This window comes from Oreochromis aureus, linkage group 14 (assembly GCF_013358895.1).
Source record: "Oreochromis aureus strain Israel breed Guangdong linkage group 14, ZZ_aureus, whole genome shotgun sequence".
NCBI classification, from domain to species: Eukaryota; Metazoa; Chordata; class Actinopteri; order Cichliformes; family Cichlidae; genus Oreochromis; species Oreochromis aureus.
The window spans coordinates 4,242,995-4,261,271 of NC_052955.1; the positions used below are offsets into that span (position 1 = coordinate 4,242,995).

Sequence of the window (18,277 nt, forward strand, 5' to 3'; positions counted from 1 at the left end):
ATATTTCACATTTTTTGGGTCGAACACGGTGAATCGAAATGCTTTCATTTATTTTAAGTTGCGTTACAAATGCCTTGTCACTGAAGCGACTCACTGGCTTCTTTGCCGTCTGTGATTTGCGGTTTAGGATGATCCCGTAACCAACCTGAACAACGCCTTTGAGGTGGCTGAGAAGCACCTGGACATCCCCAAGATGTTGGATGCAGAAGGTAGGAAGTCGGCTGTTGATCTGTGTGTCTGCTGAATCTGTCACTGTGTGTTAAAACATCACGGGCTGTGTTTACGTGTACAGAACAAAGTGACTGTTCATAACGTAAGATGTGGAAGTGTTGTGAAAAAAGTGAACTATTATCCAGGTGTTCTTTTTTTAAAATAATGACACTGTTTGTAATTTCTGACCAGTCTGAAAACATCAAATAGGAGTTTACGTGACTTTTCCTGGGAGTCCGTCTTTGCAGACTGTAGCTCCACGCTGACCTGCACGCTCATTATGCAGCAGGCCGTTTGTCGCCGCGTTGTGTGCATGTAAATGTGCCCCGATCTCCAAAGCATGTTTGGGTTCTCTGTGACAGGACACGAGAGGCATCTTCAGGATCGACGTTGCTCCTCCTCCTGTGTTCATCTGTGTGTGACGATGTTGAACATCCACGTTTCCTTCACAGGACCCATTCTTGTCATAACATGCCAGTTTTTCTTTTTTTTTCCTTCAAACTCTACAGGAAAAAATCCAAGTTGATACTAACTGTACCTGAGCTGTGTGTGTCTACGTGTGTGTCGTTGTATTTGTTGTGTTTGCATGTCTGGCTGTTGGCAGCTACAGCAGCTTGTTGAATGAGTTTCTTATGTTTGTGTCTTGTTGTTTTTGTGTAATCACTTGTCCTGTGTCTTGCCTGTATGTGTGCGTCTTCATAACCATGGTCTCCCCCCCGACTTGTAGACATTGTGAACACTGCTCGCCCAGATGAGAAAGCCATAATGACTTATGTGTCCAGTTTCTACCATGCCTTCTCTGGAGCACAGAAGGTACCCTCTGAGCCAACTTCAACCTTTAACCTCCTTTTACTAACAAGGTGCTGCTTCCTGTCCGGCATGGCCACGCTCTGTCTCAACAGCGAGGATGCTGGGTTTGTTGGGACACAAACACGCAAACGATTTAAACATTAGCATGCTGGTGAAAGCAGTAAATGCTGTGACGTACAGAAACGAGTCTGTAGACTAAAGCTGCGTTTTTAAAGTTTTATTTTTAGCTAAAATCTGTCAGATGGAACATTTCCCATGGATAATTTTTAATTTTTTGAAAAGTTGTGGTGGAAAAAAAACTAAAAAATCAAAAAAAAAAATGAACAGAAACCTCTGATTCAACATGTGGGAGTCCCCATCCTTTAAAATAAAATCCTTCCAGGAAACAAAAGAACAAGGCCAGCAAACAAAATGCTGAAACGAACCATCGCCGTCAGGACGTTTGTTTTCTCCCACCACTAAAAGCATCCAAGTCTGAGGCGCTCTCCTCAGAGACCGATAATCTCACTGCTTTCACTTCCCGGTAAAGGAGACCCTGTTAGCTTTTTAGCATGTATCATACTGAGGGTCATCAGGGTTCATCATTTTCTTCTGCCACTCTGACCATGATCCAAAAACTTTGAATCTTTCTCCACAGACACAGAGGGAACAGTTACACAGAGGGAACAGTTCCCTCAGCCTCGGAACAAAAATGAAACCCAAACTCAAAAATGAGAATATTCAGTTATGCACCAGCTACGTTGCTTTAATCTGAGCTGTGTATTCGCTGAGTTTGAACTCCAGCACGAGCTGATTTCCAATCCTCGGCCGAGATTTGAGTTTCCAAACTTTCGTTCACTTTTGTGTGTAAAGTGAAATCTGTGGGGCTTTAAATGGATTGTAAAACTGTGAAATCTCTTTCCTAAAAGATCCTTCAGAGGCCCAAACTTGAAGCATATTAGGATCTATGCAACATCTTCTCTTATGCCAAATTTTAAACATCAGACTGCTTTTGGCAGTTTTTCACTGTTGGGAGGAAGTTAGACGGAACCTTTACATCCACAAAGCGTCTAAATGCAGAAGCACAACTTCATTCTTATTTGTTGTTCATTATAACTGTTTGCAGATTTTTTCCCACATCATGTATATGTAGGAAGAAAAGGTAGTTCCAGTTCATGTTGGCTGCTATTGTTAAGATTTGGCTTGAAAAACTGTCACTTCCTAATATTCAGAGAACATTGCATGCAAAGAAGTGAACCCGCCCCATTAAACGATGGAGTTCCTCCTTTTTAGAGCAGCTCTCGGGCTTTTTGGCCCGTCTGGCACTGCAGGTTGTGACCTTATCGAACTGTTATTTGAAAAGCTTCAGATGCATATCACTTTCTGCTTTACTTTTAACACATCTGTACGATAGTACGCCAAAATTGGAGTACTGTCCTGCAGAGTCTGGGCTAAAAGAAAGGCAGGAACTAATAACAATAACACAGACAGAATAAAATCTGTATTATGTGCAGAATGAAATTTACAATATGTACCGAGATAAAAATGTGGAAAAATTAAAGGAGTTAGTCGGATGATATCAGTCGATAAACTTTAGATGTTGCAGGAAGGCTCACGAGCTCAGTCTTTCATTACAAACACAAAGAAATCATCCTCGAAGGCCAGAAACCGCTTTACTCTACACTTTCATAAGCTGCTAAATTCAAAATTCCTGCAGCACAAAGTGAAATTTAGACATTTAACATAATGTGCACAAGACAAATCCTTTGACTGTAAGTAAAAACTTATTCTGGAGAAAGTTTGGTTTCAAATCATGCACGTCTTTAATAAAGTCAAGTAAATATAGTATTAAAGATTCATCCCATAATGGGTCTGTCATAAATTTTATTAAATCATCTTGGTCCCTGTCCTCTCATTACCCTCTTGTTTTTCTCCTCCTTCACCCCCCCTCCCCTCTCCCTGTGGGCCCGTGACAGGAAGCCAATCGATGCGTCTCTTGTTTTGCTCGTCTTCCTCTAATTAATTTTCTGGCTCATTCAGAACTTGTTTGTTCCTCTGCAGTCTCACGAGGTGTGTGTGTGTGTGTGTGTGTGTGTGTGTGTGTGTGTGTGTGTGTGTGTGTGTGTGTGTGTGTGTGTGTGTGTGTGTGTGTGTGTGTGTGTGTGTGTGTGTGTGTGTGTGTGTGTGTGTGTGTGTGTGTGTGTGTGTGTGGAGCAGAAATGGGCACGAGTTCAGGTTTTGCTTTTAGCTCGTGAGTTATTTGCGTTAGCTCTCTGACCGCTGCGAGCGTTTGTGCCAAACACAAACTCTGAAACGTCCACATTTACTGCTTTTGCCAGCATCGTAATTTATTCAGCGACGTCACACAAATCACACACGCTCCACTTCACATGAAGCGTTTTCATTCACCAGTCACTGTGCCGGGTTCTCATTTGGTTATTTGAGAATATTTTTCCACCTGTGGTTGATGAAGACGCTGTAGTTGAGAATAAAACTCTGAAGATGAAGAAGAATTAGTAAGTCGGTGTGCTGACGTCATTGACCTGCTGAGTGAACCCAGTGACCTCCATCAGAAGGTGAATGAACCGCTTTGAGTGACTGGATTAAGCAGTTCATGCGTGTTTGTGTCCCACACTTGAACTTGTGGTCCCACGATTCCCTTCCAGAGGACTCCTCTGGTGACCCTCTCTTCCTGGTGACAGGAGGCGCTCCAAGCTGTGGCACTAACGAGGGGGGCGCTCACCGTCGCCCCCACCTGACTCACCTTTCTCTCACATCCTGCAGGGGGCGATCAAAGTGTAGCTTTGGGTAGCTTTGGCTTCACTCTGTCTCTCTCTCTCCCTCTGTTCTGCTGGGTGCTGGGTGATGCGTAGACATCGTGGGTACGCTGAGGCCGGATGAGAAGGCCATAATGACCTATGTTTCCTGCTTCTATCACGCCTTCTCTGGCGCACAGAAGGTGAGCTCCTCACCCGTCAGACTCACATTAACACTCAGCGCTGCGAAGAAAAACCCTGAAATGCACCAAAGTTTCCATCGTTGGCAAAACATATTTGTGATGTGAAGTTTTTAGTGCAGAGTGTGAAAGGACGGGGACCAGAGGTGAAATCACAGGAACATGCTGGAATTCCAGCCCAGCGTTTATTAGATGGAAGTTTGAGCTGCTTTGTGTTTCTCCTCACTCGATCCAACAGTTGGAGAGTTCAGCTGCACTTATGTTTTTATACAAATTCAGTCAAATATTATCTGTAGAACAGGAAACTGAGCAGGAGCATGATGGGAACTCTTGGTGCTTCTGTCTTGGCTCTTTGGACATCAGCTGTTTCCCTCAAAATGCTCCAGACTTTATGGGCTGGACTTAAACTCGGCGCTCACCTGCACTGATTGCATTCCATGCATGCTTCTGTGGGTGATTTTTGGCATTTAAATTTCTTAGTTTCCACTGAGATCATGCACAGTTTTTGATATTTGGATATCTCAGCTGGAGCATGAAACACTTTATATTGATGAGGATTCGTCCTCCGGGAAAGCTGCAAACCAGATGCTGCTGATGTGGTTTAGAGAAACCAGACCGGTCTGGATTCATTACTGTGGGAAACATTAGCTGATGTCTCAAGTTTCTTTTCAGCTATTAACACTTTTCAAACTTCTATATTATGTTTTATATGATATGACTTGTCTTATATTCTGGTGAAAGCAAAGCCGTAAGCTTATTGGACGAGCAGCATAAACGCAGATGTTTTGTTGTACAGTAGGTATGACCTTGAATCAGCTTATCAAATTCTGTGCTGTGTTTTATATTTCAGTGGTACAGTAGTGTAAGGTCCTAGGCAGACGCACTGATGTGGACTGCAGCGCTACATGAACTGTAACTAGAAGCACTGATTCCCAGGTTTTGAAGGGAGATGCATGAAGTTTTAAATACACACAGAATGATTCTGGCACATTGAACTAACCATGAAGAGCTGGAGCATGGTTGTAGCAGTCTTATAAAGCCCTGGTTTGACTTACATTGGAGTTTGTGCATTATTTTAAATAACACGTGCCTAAACTTGGCTCGACATACCTGCCTCACTGCCTGCGTGTGGAGTGTGCGCACAGATTTGAAAAGCAGAAATGTGTTTGTCACAGCTGTAATGAAAGGCCAGGCTGAGGTACTAATAAGCAGCGGTAGACACTTATTTTTAAGCTCAGTTTAGTGACTTTATTATGAAGCTTTGAGCTTAGAGAGTAGACTCTGATCGAGTTTTATCCAGTCACGTCCAGCTCCACTCATCACTCTTCTTCCTAATAGGCTGAGACAGCCGCAAATCGAATCTGCAAAGTGCTGGCTGTCAACCAGGAGAACGAGCAAATGATGGAGGACTACGAGAAACTGGCCAGTGATGTGAGTATTGAAACATGCCATCTTTTCCTTGCACGGCAGATTTTGGAGAAAGGAAGACGACCCTTTGTCTGTCCTGTTTTCACCACGCTGTCCTCTCTGCCTCCAGCTCCTGGAGTGGATCCGTCGGACCATCCCCTGGCTGGAGAACCGAACCCAAGAGAAGACTGTAAATGACATGCAGGTGAAACAGGAGGACTTCAGAGACTACCGCTGTGTGCACAAACCACCCAAGGTATAGAAAACCTCGCGTGAACTGTTCTTCTTCTAAACAAAGGAAAAAAGGCTCACAAACTGCTGTGATCGCCGGCCAGACCCAAATCTTTGTAGTGGAAAGTTTAATCTCATTAATCTTACTCAGTGTTCAATATTTGTTTTCTTCCCAAATAGTATTATTATCTTCTTGACATTTAAAATCTGTGTTTTTTAAACTTATTCATGGTGCAGCTTCTGCAGAGTGGTTGCTTGTGTCCCTGAGGTCCACTGAGGTTCATCAGTGTTTGTTCATTTTTGTTATAATTGTGTCCCTCTGGAGAGGAAACGAGGAGAAATGGATCAGAGTCTGCTGGAAAATGTTTTTGCAAATATTTCTCACATGTTACTCTGACCTCTTCCCAAAATGTTTGAATCCCTCTGCACAGAGCTTCTTCAGCCTTTCATTATAAGCATTTAAATTGAGTAAGAGTTGCATACTGTGCATTCACATTAACCAGTTATTATAGTGTGTTAATCTGAGTCTGCGTGGCAAAGCAATGATTTTATGTCCGAGTCTGAAAATGCACAAGTTCTTTAAACCTGCATTCTTTCCAGTGACCAGCAGGGGTCGTCTGGTTACAGATGAAGAGCTCTTCGGCTTCTTTGCTCTGACTTCAGTAAACATTTTGAAGAGTTTATGCTCTTAATCGCTGAAATTTTTGTGTCTGTCCTCGTGGCATCACCATATAAGAGCACTGTGCGCTCTCACATACATATGTTGGTTTTCCTCTGCTGAATGTGTTCAGTGACACTGAGATGTTTCTGTCTGCAGGTCCAAGAGAAATGCCAGCTGGAGATCAGCTTCAACACTCTGCAGACTAAACTGAGACTCAGCAACAGACCTGCCTTCATGCCGTCAGAAGGACGCATGGTGTCGGTATGAAACTCACACACGGTCCATCTCTGCAGACGTTTGACAATAACGGGAAAAGTTACACCACAGTTGAAGCTGCGCGACACAACTTCATTATTAACAGTCGCAAAGCAGCCTGTCGCACGCTAACAGAGGACTTCTAAGGATTGGTGAAAAAACTGATTCAGTTATAGCTTAGTGAATTTAGCAGACTCAGTATTAAGTTACTTTTCTGTGATATGGTTAACAAACAATCCAGCTTTAAGTTCCTTTGTAAATATTACAGCAGTTTCACACGTCCTCATTCACACTTTTCTGCACGTATGAGATGGTTTACTGTGTTTGGAGTTTTTACTCCACAGTAACTCCTGCTGTTTGCTCTCAGGACATCAACAAAGCGTGGCACAATCTGGAAGGAGCAGAGAAAGGCTACGAGGAGTGGATCCTCAGCGAGATCAGGCGTCTGGAGAGACTGGAGCATCTGGCCGTCAAGTTCCACCAGAAGTGCGCCATCCATGAATCCTGGACCGACGGTATGTAAATTCCATTGCGGTGAAACAAACGCCTTCACAACGGCAGAATGCTCTTCTCTGAATAAGTGAGGCTTTTGTTCGTGCAGGTAAGGAGGCCATGCTTACCCAGAAAGACTATGAGACGTGCACCCTGTCAGAAGTCAAGGCGCTGCTCCGGAAACACGAGGCCTTTGAGAGCGACCTGGCGGCCCACCAGGACAGAGTGGAGCAGATCGCCGCCATCGCGCAGGAACTCAAGTAAGAATGGAGCTGCTAACATCTCTGACTTCAGTAGCATTGGTCCCTTTGGTGTTACCTGAATGTTCCCCGTGGCTTCTTTCATGCATAAACACACAAAGCAGGTCAGGCTGTTCTCACCTTGGCAGCTCCATTTTTCATAGTTTGTGATAATTCTTTCTTTTTGGTTTGTGATCAGACGGCAATTAAACTGTAGCATAGTACCTGCGGCTCGCTGTGAGGTGAAACACACAGCATCATTTGCTGCTAGCTCCTGATGGCTCTCGTCTCCACGTCAGGGTTCATTTATTCCAAGTAATGAAGTTGCTAAATATGCACAACTCTCACTTTGGAAACTTACTGATGGTTTGTGCTGCTGCCCGAAGCTGCTGGTGTGTAATAATCTGTTCCAGCAGATCATTTTTCACAATTGATTTGAGTATTATTCGTTTTGTTCTCACAGCATTTGCATTCTTAGATGTACCGCCCGCGGGGCAAACGACTTAACTTCAGTTCTTTCTTCTTTTTTTTCTTCCAACACTCACATTTTTTTCATAACTTTAACATTGTCTCGAGTTGCATTAAATTCACATTTGAGTCAGAAATGGACAGAAAACTACAGAGCAAAGTGGGTGAAGAAGAGCTTTGGTGTTCTTTGGAGAGACGTCTGTATTTTTTCAGAATAAAGAAGCAGCTTTGAGGCTTTTGTCACGTCACTTTGGTTTGATTGACACAGACTCGCCTGATGCCTTTCCCCCCTCAAAATTTTAATTCAGACTTAACATCCAAAATCTGACCTCACAGTCAGATGTTGTCAGATTAACAGAAACAAGTTCGTCTGAGGAGTGAACTGTACACAATTTGATCATAAGAACTGCTCGACAAAGGAAAACCCTTTTTCCTTTTCTTTCTTTTCCAGTGAACTGGACTACTACGACGCCGCCAGTGTCAACGCTCGCTGTCAGAAGATCTGTGATCAGTGGGACGTCCTGGGAGAACTCACCCACAAACGCAAAGAGTCACTGGAGGTACGATTCAGCCTGTTTGTGCAGCACCTTTTGAACTTTAAATAGATGGTGATAAACCGATCTAAACAGGTTAGTCGTGATAATATGAAGTGCATCTTTCTCTTTCGTGATGCTTTGTGGAAGCGAACAGCTGCAGCTGGACCTGTTTGTTTGTGCTAAGGTAGCGTGTAGATGTGTCACAAGCCTTTACTGTTGTTCAGACCAAATAATTCCCTCCTGATCTCATCGATCTAATATGCTTATTTAAATCTTCAATTCAAGCAAATTTCTTAGAGCTCAGATAGAAACACAAAGATTCACTGCATTTCTGCCCTCTAACAGCTGTGAATGCTGTGAGCAGTTTCTCCTCATTATATCAGTGAAGTGTATTTTAATAAGGCTGTCTCCTGTTTTCCTGCCAACAGAGGACAGAGAAGCAGCTCGAGTCGATAGATGAGCTGTACCTGGAGTACGCCAAGAGAGCGGCACCTTTCAACAACTGGATGGAGGGAGCTATGGAGGACCTGCAGGACATGTTCATCGTCCACAATATTGAGGAGATCCAGGTATCTGGGAACTGGGAAGTCAAGTGGTGAATAAATAAGTGCAGCATATGAAACATACAGCTGCATTTATCCCACAAAAAACAGGAAACCCAGCAAACGTGTTTCTTTCCTCCTTCTCTCAGGGTCTGATCACAGCCCATGAGCAGTTCAAGTCCACCCTGCCTGAGGCCAACAAGGAGCGCGAGGCCATCCAGTCCATCCAGTCCGAGGTGCAGAAGATCGCCCAGAGCAACGGCATCAAGCTGAGCGGAGGAAACCCGTACACCTCCATCACACCTGAGAGCATCAACAGCAAGTGGGAACAGGTGAGCGGCTGCCTCAGCTCTCTAATGTTCAGAAGGTTTCACTCCTGAAGTTTGCTTTATGAAGTGAGACGGAGTACTCGGCACTTAACTGTTTAACAAAGGCTGACGTTAATAATGTTATGGTAATAAACTTGTAGCTCATTCATGGCAGAGCAGTAAACTATTAATGCTGTCTGCTACTTTAATGACGCAGCTCAGATTTGTCCTCTTAAATGAAGAAGAACCTTTTTGTCCAGTGTGCTAAAAATGCTGCCCTCCACAGGCTGAGTGACTGAATGTTATTATGCAGCTGGTGCTTCATGTGGGTGTTTGTGTGCAGTTGTTTCTAATTCCTCTTTGTGTGCATTTGAAGGCGATGGCTATGGTGCCACTGCGTGACAACGCCCTGCAGGAAGAGCTGAACAAGCAGAACTCGAATGATACTCTGAGAGCCACATTCGCCACTCAGGCCAACGCAGTCGGTGCTTACATCCAGGCCAAAATGGAGGTAACGGACCAGCCCACACAGTCACAACGTGCTCAGCATTATGTCGAGGTTTTCATGTTTGCTCAGCTGTGTGCAGTTTGTCACTTTGCAGACAGACTTTGTAAAACACAAACTCACAGAGCAGGGTGGAGGAGATTTACCCACAGCCTGAAGAGCTCTTCAGTTTCTAGATGCTGTATCCATGAGCTTTGTGTTTAGATTAGATCGATGCTGTGCATGCACACTGCATTACTGAGAGCAGGAGGAATGAAATGTACTTCATCTATTCATAGAAAGCGTAAATGGCAAATCTTCAGCATCCTTACAGAAAAAAATATCTTACAGCCATTTGAAAAGTTTATTTAGAAGAATTTTGTCATTGTCACATTAGATACTACAGTAGAAGCCCACCCGATAGTTAGATTTAGACGGGATAAAAATAGAAATGTTTCTCTTGTTTTTATAAATATGTTCGAGTGTCAGCATTTCAGGTGTTTGTGTTTGTGTTGGCAGGAAATTGGCAGGATATCCATTGAAATGAACGGCACCCTGGAGGACCAGCTGACCAACCTGAAGGAGTACCAGAAGAGCATCATGTCATACACACCCGAAATTAACAAGCTGGAGGGATACCACCAACACATCCAGGAGGCGCTCATCTTCGACAACCAGTACACTTCCTACACGATGGAGGTAACGCAAACACGCACAAGACCTTCAGCAATGAATGCGTTCAATGACAAAGATAAAAGTCTGTTTCACTTCCCAAATGAAAATGTTTGAAATCCAGTAGAGTCCATTAACGTAGGACAGCTGTGTGACATAAGGTGTGCATGAAGCTCTGTTACAAAATGAGCTCATGCTTTGTGTTAACCTTTGAGGACACTGTAGAATCTGTGTGCTCTCTCGCATCTCAGTTCTTAACCTCTCCTGTCAACCCCGTCCCATCACTGCAGCACCTCCGGGTGGGCTGGGAGCAGCTGCTCACCACCATCGCCAGAACCATCAACGAGGTCGAGAACCAGATCCTGACGCGTGACGCCAAGGGCATCAGCCAGGAGCAGCTGTACGAGTACCGCGCCTCCTTCAACCACTTCGACAAGGTCAGGGCCCGAGCGCTGCGCTCGCGGGTTATTTATTACACCTGTTCTGTTATCCTGTTATTAAACCTCACAGTATTACAGAGAATCAGTGTCAGTATTAGGCGTTTAGGTTGGCAGTGAAACCTGAGGAGAAACCCTGTTTTTGTTTCATATGTTGATCTAAAAACTAGAAACATGAAACTTTTAATCACAACTTTTACACCACCATGATTATTACCATTTCATATATAATACATGATGGTGTAGACCAGCTATGACACACCAAACATCTTAACTTATGTATTTATGTGTCTATTTAGAGTATAGTCATTAGCAGTGGGTTAGATGTGGTTAATTGGATGCCATGAACAGTTTTCAGTGTGAGGGTTTGGCCTGTGTTTTTCCTTTTTGTTTATAACATGACTGACCGGATGTTTAGACCTTAGATGGGGGTGAGAGAGGAGCCAGACGCGTAAGTACTCATCCTGATGTTTCACTCGCGAGCACAGGCGGTGTTGGTGAAATTTTTAAAAAGGCACGGATGGTGACTGGCTTTTACCGGGAGGGTGAAGAGTGAGGAAACACCCAGTTAGCAAAAGGCTACTTGTTTTAAAATCAGCTAAGAAATGCTACATTTGGTTTGAAATATGTTATTTTGGGGTTGCACTTGGTCTTTTTCCCTCACTGGACATGCAAACCCTTTGGAACGCTGTTTTCTGCATTTAAAAAAACAAAACAAAATCTACCAGATGTCATTTTTTGTGTTTTGTGGTGGTTAAACGTGATGATTGAAAGCTCTCAGCTGTCAGAGAGGAGGACGACACCGCCATCATTCACCATCTCACACCGCTCTGTGTGTGTCACTCATTCATGCCACTATCTGACACGGTGGTCACTCACCCATCAGTCTTTTTGTTCGTCACATCAGTGTGTTTATTTCTTTACGACACAACACTGGAACTATTCTTTGCACTCAGTACAAAGAAAGCACTTGTAGCAACCCGCTGACCCCATTTCAGTCTTTGCATGGATACTTGTCTCTAAATTTGGGAACATTGTCTCAGTTTTCAATAAAAACTGAATGCAGCAATTTGCAAATTATTTAAATCCTGAACCATATACATTTAAAAATGCTGCAGAGACAACACAACTTTTGAGGTTTGTTCTGCCTTAAATATAGTTTATTTTTTAAATTTCTGAGGCCTTAACATGTTTTATAATTTAATGCATAAAAATAAACCTAAAAAAAGTAACAACTGCATTAAAACTTTGGATCTGTAAGTGAAAGTCATTTCTGAAACCACCACAGCTCATTCCTGTGTCCACGAATGCAAACTGCTCTGGACTGAAGAGGACGGGGATCATTTGTCTTTGTTATTCATTCACGCTCGTGATTGGTGGAGATTTGAGAAAAAAAAAAAAGTGACAGTTCATGAGCATCACAGCTCTTGAGTGGGTGTGGGGGTTTGTGTGTGTGCCAACATTGTCTAAACATCCATAAATGTGTGTCCCTTCGTCCTCCATGTTTTCATCGTCTCCCTGCATGCTGTGGATCTCATGGTCACTGTCCTCCACCGCCACCATCCCTGTGTTGCGATTGGTTCATCCTCACGATGCGGTGCTCTGTCATTGGGTGTTTGGCCGATCTCAGGACCACAGCGGTGCCCTGATGGCTGAGGAGTTCAAGGCCTGTTTGATCAGTCTGGGCTACGATGTGGAGAAGGACAAGCAGGTAGGAGCTCAAAGACTGGACGGAGGGAGAGCCGGCGTCATCGGGCCTCTGAGCAGGAGAGCAGGGCGGAGATCACTGCCAGCCACATTCAGCCAATCACAATCAGTGTTTCTTTTACTGATTTTATACACTGACACATAGAAGTCAGACATTTCAGCATCTAGCAAAATTTGTAGCATAATTGACTTTTTTTTCCACACAGGCTACAACTGGTTGCTGTTTTGAAGTCATAAAAATCTACATTACAAATAAAAAAGTAACCAGAAACAGCCTAAAATAGACAAAAAATGAAACTATTTCACTCGACATAATTGCATAAAATTAAATTGGTAAGCATTTCAATACAGGCTGAACAAATTCAAACAGTATTAATAATTAGGTAAACTAAATTAGGTTTCTATTTTTAATACTCTGCGGCGTGATGAAGTGAAACTGGTCAGTGATCAGTCGGTGCTCCTGCTCGGAGCCTGCCGCCGTGCTCTGGATTCAGGCAGGGTTCAGTCCACCGGCATGGAGGTTCACGGAGGTGTTGCGTCCCTGTTTGTCCACCGGGGGTCTCTGTTGCTTTGTGCTGCTTCAGCTCCTTGGGCTCCCTCTCACTCTGAATGGACCCCACCCCTCAGCTCTCTGTCTGTCTGCCCGTCAGGTTTTTACTTTGCTGCGAGACTTTCTCTGTTAACTGTTTGTGCTTTTTATGGGTTTTTTTACTCACTCACTGTTTGATCTCGATATTTCTGTCCATCCTTCACTCTGCTGCTCTCTCTCTGTCCCTCGTATCTCTCTGACTCCGTCTTTGTCTACTCACCAACTCCTCCCTCCGACCTTTGCTGTGCTGTTCCGGCCTGCAGAAGCGATCGGGACAGATGGTGTCAGATGATTTCCGGGCTCTACTCATTTCTACAGGAAACAGCCTGGTACTGCTGCTGGCATGAAGCTCTTTCAGGGTGTCTGCAGGTCCAGAAATATCCTAATGCAGTTTAATTAGTCACAAGCTTTGAATCACCCAAAAGAAGCAATTAAGGATGCTCTCTGTTTTTGCTTTTACCTGAATCAGAGGGACAGGATATAGATATGGAAGCCATAACTTTTTGATTTACTTTTTCTATTATATTCTCATCCAAGTCGGGCTTTTTCCCCTCTTTATGTTGAGGAAATCTGGGAAGTTTAGCCTCTGACAAAATCAGTCCTGTTGATATTTTTATAACATTTAAACCAGGAAGTGAAACTCTTAATTCAGACAGACAGACCCAGGCAGGCAAATTATTGCTCAGTATTTCTAATTATTACTAATATTTTCTGTTTGGATATTTTGTGGATTTGCATGTGACCTGATGCCTGCAGACACCCTGCGCTCTCTCCCTCATTCTCTCGCTTCTTGTCCTTTTACATCACATGTGTGACTTTAACATCCTTGATGATCATTACTAACTGAAGGAAGCTGATATTTTTCATGTAGACCATATAAATTATTCTTCACTGTGTTCTCTCCGTGTCGTCATCTGTCTGTTTTCCCTCCATCCCAACCACTGACGATGTACGTGCATGTGTCAGTTTGAAATAGAAAATATTGGGACTGCTGTTAGGACTTTAATGTTAGTCCTGATATTTTACATGCTTACAAACTGCAGGGTTTTTAGTACTTCTCCTGATTCCCATAGAATTCCAAACAGTGAGGCTGTCCCCTCATTTGACAGAAATCTATAACCTTTCCTGTCCTTTTTGGCCATTTGAATAAAAACTGACTTAAATATGAAATAAAATGACCACAGACTAAACCTCTTCAATTAGCTCTTGAATCCCTCTGTGCAGGAACAACCCTGTAAATGTTGATCTGTTCCCTTTGAGTTCAAAGCGCCGTCTCTTCTGGGTTAACCTGTAATTTGTCGATGCCAGGGCGAAGCCGAATTTAATCGCATCATGGGCATAGTGGACCCCAACGGCAGCGGCGCCGTCACCTTCCAGGCCTTCATCGACTTCATGTCCACGGAAACAACCGACAGGGACACCGCGGATCAGGTCATCGCCTCCTTCAAGATCCTGGCTGCTGATAAGGTGAGTGCAGAACGACATCAGTGCTCATTTTTGATTGGACAAGAAAAATACTGGAGAAAGAAATGTGCAGCAGGAAGCTGACCACCAGCAGAGGGAGTTTTTGTGTTCAGGCCTACAAGTCAACACAAGCTTGAGGTTGAAGCTGTGCAGAAGATTCCTTTTTGTTAAAGACTCCTCACAGGTTGATGTTAGGATTTATAATAAAAATAATCATGAATAATAATAAGCATGAGCACTTTGGCTTTAAGCTGCATCCAGCCCAGATTGTCTGTGTTCTGGTTCATTTAAGCACTGGCCTCTAAAACACTGAGCGATTAAAGCTTTGGAAAATCTTAGTGACTTCTATGACATCAGCTCCTCAGGCACACACAGCCTGACATTTGGAGGTTTTATAGGACTTCAGCTGCATCTTGGACCTGCACAGTGCTTTAAAGCAGTGGTCCTCAAAGTGGGCTGTGCAGCCCTGAGGCAAAGTGTCCTCTTAGCTGTCTGCTGTGAGAGTGTGTCCTCAGGAAACATGGACGAGTAACTGGGGCACACAGGTCCAAACTTACTCGGTTTAAAGATTCCCAGATATTCAAACTCCAGACTTGAACTTGTGATTTGAAATGATCCATCAAACACGAGTTTGGAACTAAATAACGATATTCAGCCAATTATACGATCATCTGTTCTCTTAGAAGATCAATAACATAACCGTTTTTGATCTCTATTAAGCCATATGTCATTTATTGTGCATTAGCAGTGAACTCTTTGCCTTTTCTGTTTCCACCAGAACTACATCACAGCTGATGAGCTGAGGCGGGAGCTCCCTCCAGACCAGGCGGAGTACTGCATCGCCCGCATGGCACCCTACACGGGGCCCGACGCTGTCCCCGGAGCCCTCGACTACATGTCCTTCTCCACCGCCCTGTACGGAGAGAGCGACCTGTAGAGGAGGCGAGACGAGGAGGAGGAGGGCTGGACAGATGAGGGGAGGGAGAGGGAGGTAGAGGAGACGCCGTGAGACGAGCGCTGGGAGGAATTTTGAGTGGTGGTCACGATGTGCCCCTGAGAGTGCCGGTTTAGAAATCGTTAAGAGCTTGCTGATTGAGCTGTAGTTCTCGTGGTTCGGCCCCCAGCCCCACTGTCACAAATGGATGTTCACCATCAGTTTCTCATAAAGGTTTATTTGAACGGGCACATCTGGGGGCGTCTGCAGGACGGGGGGCAGAGTTGCTCTGTAGTGCGGGTCCTTAGCTTCACCCTCTCTGCCTTTGTGGGGTTTAAACAGGGGGAGGGACGGGGGGTTAGGAATATGGGGGGCACAAGCTAATCTGATACTTATGCTAATTTTTGTTTATTTTATTATAATTTTTCTTCTTCTTGCCAGGCGGGGGTCCAGGGCGTGTGGGGGGGCGGGGTTTGATGTGGCGACTGGCAAGTTTGTGTATTAGATCCTAGAGAGATTTATGCTGCGGGGTCAGGGGTCAGAAGGGTGGGAGGGAGGGGTTAGGGAGTTGACCAACCAGAGATAAAATGACCTATTTACCCATAATTCCCACGTTGCTGGATAAGGTGACCTGTCTAACCTCAGCTCTTTTCCTCTTCCTGTCTGCGTTTCTTTTTTTTTCTCCTTTTTCTTTCTTTCTCAATCGTTTTCTGGACCAGGTGGGTGGTGGGAGGTGGGGGTGGGCGGGGCTTAGCGCTGTACATACTTATTTTTTCAGTCTGAAGAATGACACACAGAGTCCCAGCCGTTGAGAGTAATCAACTGCAGGCCTTTCAGTAGGGCAAAGTAGAGTGGCATTTATTATTAAAAAGATAATAAAATAAAGAAAATGAAACGAGAAAACAGAGAAATTTAAAAGCAGTTTCACCAGTGGATAGGTTTGAGCTTCCAGAAGTCTTTTCTTCAGGTTTTACTTTTTAATTTTGGCCAAACTAACCATGGAAAAGTCGACCTAAAGGCCTCCTGTATAAAATCCATGATGAGCAACCGCATAATAATTACAAATATCTGCTTCTGTGAAATTATTCCTCTGTTAAGCATCAGGCGCTTGTTTAAGTACGAAAACCACACATTTATATAAAAGTTTAGACCGTATTACTCAATAATAGTCGAGTTTCATCTAGCTGACATACATATGCGGCATGTCACGGATCCGTTTGATTGGCTGAATGAAGGTTTGTGAGAGGGAAGGTGAAAGTATTTAATAGATAAACGTGCCTGTTGGTGGCTACAGCCCTGTTCCCTCCTCTATCTCTCTCCCCCTCACTTTCTCCCCCCTCCTTCCCCTCATTTATCTCTGTAGAGAAGGGAAAAAATCACTGCTAAGGAAGGAGGGAGGGGAACGTTTGGGGAGTCTCTGTGTAAACATTCCATGTACGCAAAATAAAAACCTTTTTAAAAAAAAGGAAAATTGTTATGTAAAAGAACTATGCAATCATATTGTGCTCAATATCTGGGGAAAGCTGTGGTCATCAAACCAGGCCCCGCCTGAGTTTCCTGTCAAAATTAAACTGAGGACAAGTGATTTCTCCCGTCGTCGTGGGAGAGGAGGGGGAGCAGACGGGGAAGGAAGCGGGAAGAGAAGACTCGGACCAAAAGCTTGTTTCTCTTTTTCATTCTCTTTTTTTCCCTGCGAGGTTGTAAAGAAATGAACTCTGGAATTGTGATTTTTTTTTTTTTTTTTTTTTCCCTTTTTTGTACTCTTTAATATCAAACCTTATCTGCTGTACTGGAAACTGCAACGCCTTCTGTCTCTAATGATAAGTGAGTTTCACAAAGCACACATAAAAAGTTTCCTTACAAAAATACCTGCGACTGTCTTCACGTCTCGTTCTTGTGCGTGTCTGTGTTTTTAAACTTGAGATACAAAAGACCAGATTTTCTCTTTAACTGTTAAAGGGAAAAAAATCTCCAGTTTTGAACTTTGTGATAATCTTTGGTTTACTGTAGCGTTACAGAAGTCATTTAGGCAACTATAAACACATTAAAATGGGTCTTCAGTAACATCTTTGATGAGTAAAGCATGCTGAGGTTACTGCAGCAGTCTTTTTGTTTGCTGACTGCTCTGAAGGATTCATCATCATCCAGCAAAATTTGGCTTATCCAGGTGACTTTGGGGAATTTCTTTAAGTCCACAGGAAATGCGTGCCCACTTAACCCTCAAAATGACAGTGATAAGTTAGCAAGTGGGGTCGTTTATGAGCGTTCATGAGTTACTGAGAACCTGGGGTCAATGCAAAAGATTGCAGAGGTGGAATATTAAATGACATTAAAGCTTGTAATTACAAAATATAAACCCTGAATTTCACATGTACATTAACTTCCCATTATCCTTGGCAAGAGGCCAATAAAAATACAAACCTCTGAAAAGTTGAAGACTAAAACATTCATGATAGTAAACAGTTTAATACTTTACCGGTGAAGGTCATAAAGGTCTCATAAATGCATTACTCTGACTCAGCAGAGAGAATATTTAATGAGAGCTGATATGAAAGTAACAGAGCCACACTGCTAGGTGGTGAGAATTACAATAAAATACAACTTATACTCATGTGTACAGTTTAGTAGACATGAAGTGTTATTACATGATTTCCAGCACATTCAGCCAAGCAGCCAGTAAGGCTTTCTTATATAAATACTGAGCTGATACCCTTTGAGTCATGCTCAGGTTGCACAGAGATTTTTGTGAGCTAAAGGAAATACTGGTACACTTCATCCTCTGTGCCAGAAGCACTCACTGAGTGGAGACAAATGAAAGGAAAAGCAAACCTGCAGCACAGAGGCATGGAGCTGCATTCTTCCAAAACACCAAGTTATTGGTGTTTTGGGTGCTGAG

At 43.6% G+C, this 18,277-nt stretch overlaps 1 protein-coding gene across 4 annotated transcripts in view; it reads left to right on the forward strand.

Moving 5' to 3' along the window:
* The window catches only part of actn4 (actinin, alpha 4), a 58,936-nt gene extending 41,687 nt beyond the window's left edge, over positions 1-17,249 (forward strand). Inside the window, exons 7-23 of one of the 4 annotated variants that reach the window (XM_031741773.2) lie at positions 128-209; positions 938-1,023; positions 5,294-5,386; positions 5,493-5,618; positions 6,411-6,515; positions 6,877-7,024; positions 7,111-7,261; positions 8,160-8,268; positions 8,673-8,813; positions 8,936-9,118; positions 9,471-9,605; positions 10,098-10,277; positions 10,541-10,687; positions 11,106-11,138; positions 12,318-12,398; positions 14,292-14,450; positions 15,226-17,249. In XM_031741773.2, coding sequence (XP_031597633.1) covers positions 128-209; positions 938-1,023; positions 5,294-5,386; positions 5,493-5,618; positions 6,411-6,515; positions 6,877-7,024; positions 7,111-7,261; positions 8,160-8,268; positions 8,673-8,813; positions 8,936-9,118; positions 9,471-9,605; positions 10,098-10,277; positions 10,541-10,687; positions 11,106-11,138; positions 12,318-12,398; positions 14,292-14,450; positions 15,226-15,384 — 2,118 coding nt within the window. In that variant the 3' untranslated portion in view covers positions 15,385-17,249. Of the gene's footprint in view, positions 1-127; positions 210-937; positions 1,024-3,872; positions 3,959-5,293; positions 5,387-5,492; positions 5,619-6,410; positions 6,516-6,876; positions 7,025-7,110; positions 7,262-8,159; positions 8,269-8,672; positions 8,814-8,935; positions 9,119-9,470; positions 9,606-10,097; positions 10,278-10,540; positions 10,688-11,105; positions 11,139-12,317; positions 12,399-14,291; positions 14,451-15,225 lie in introns of all 4 variants that reach the window. The other 3 variants (XM_031741772.2, XM_031741775.2, XM_031741774.2) reach the window with 3 other exon arrangements.
* Positions 17,250-18,277: the final 1,028 nt, after the last annotated feature.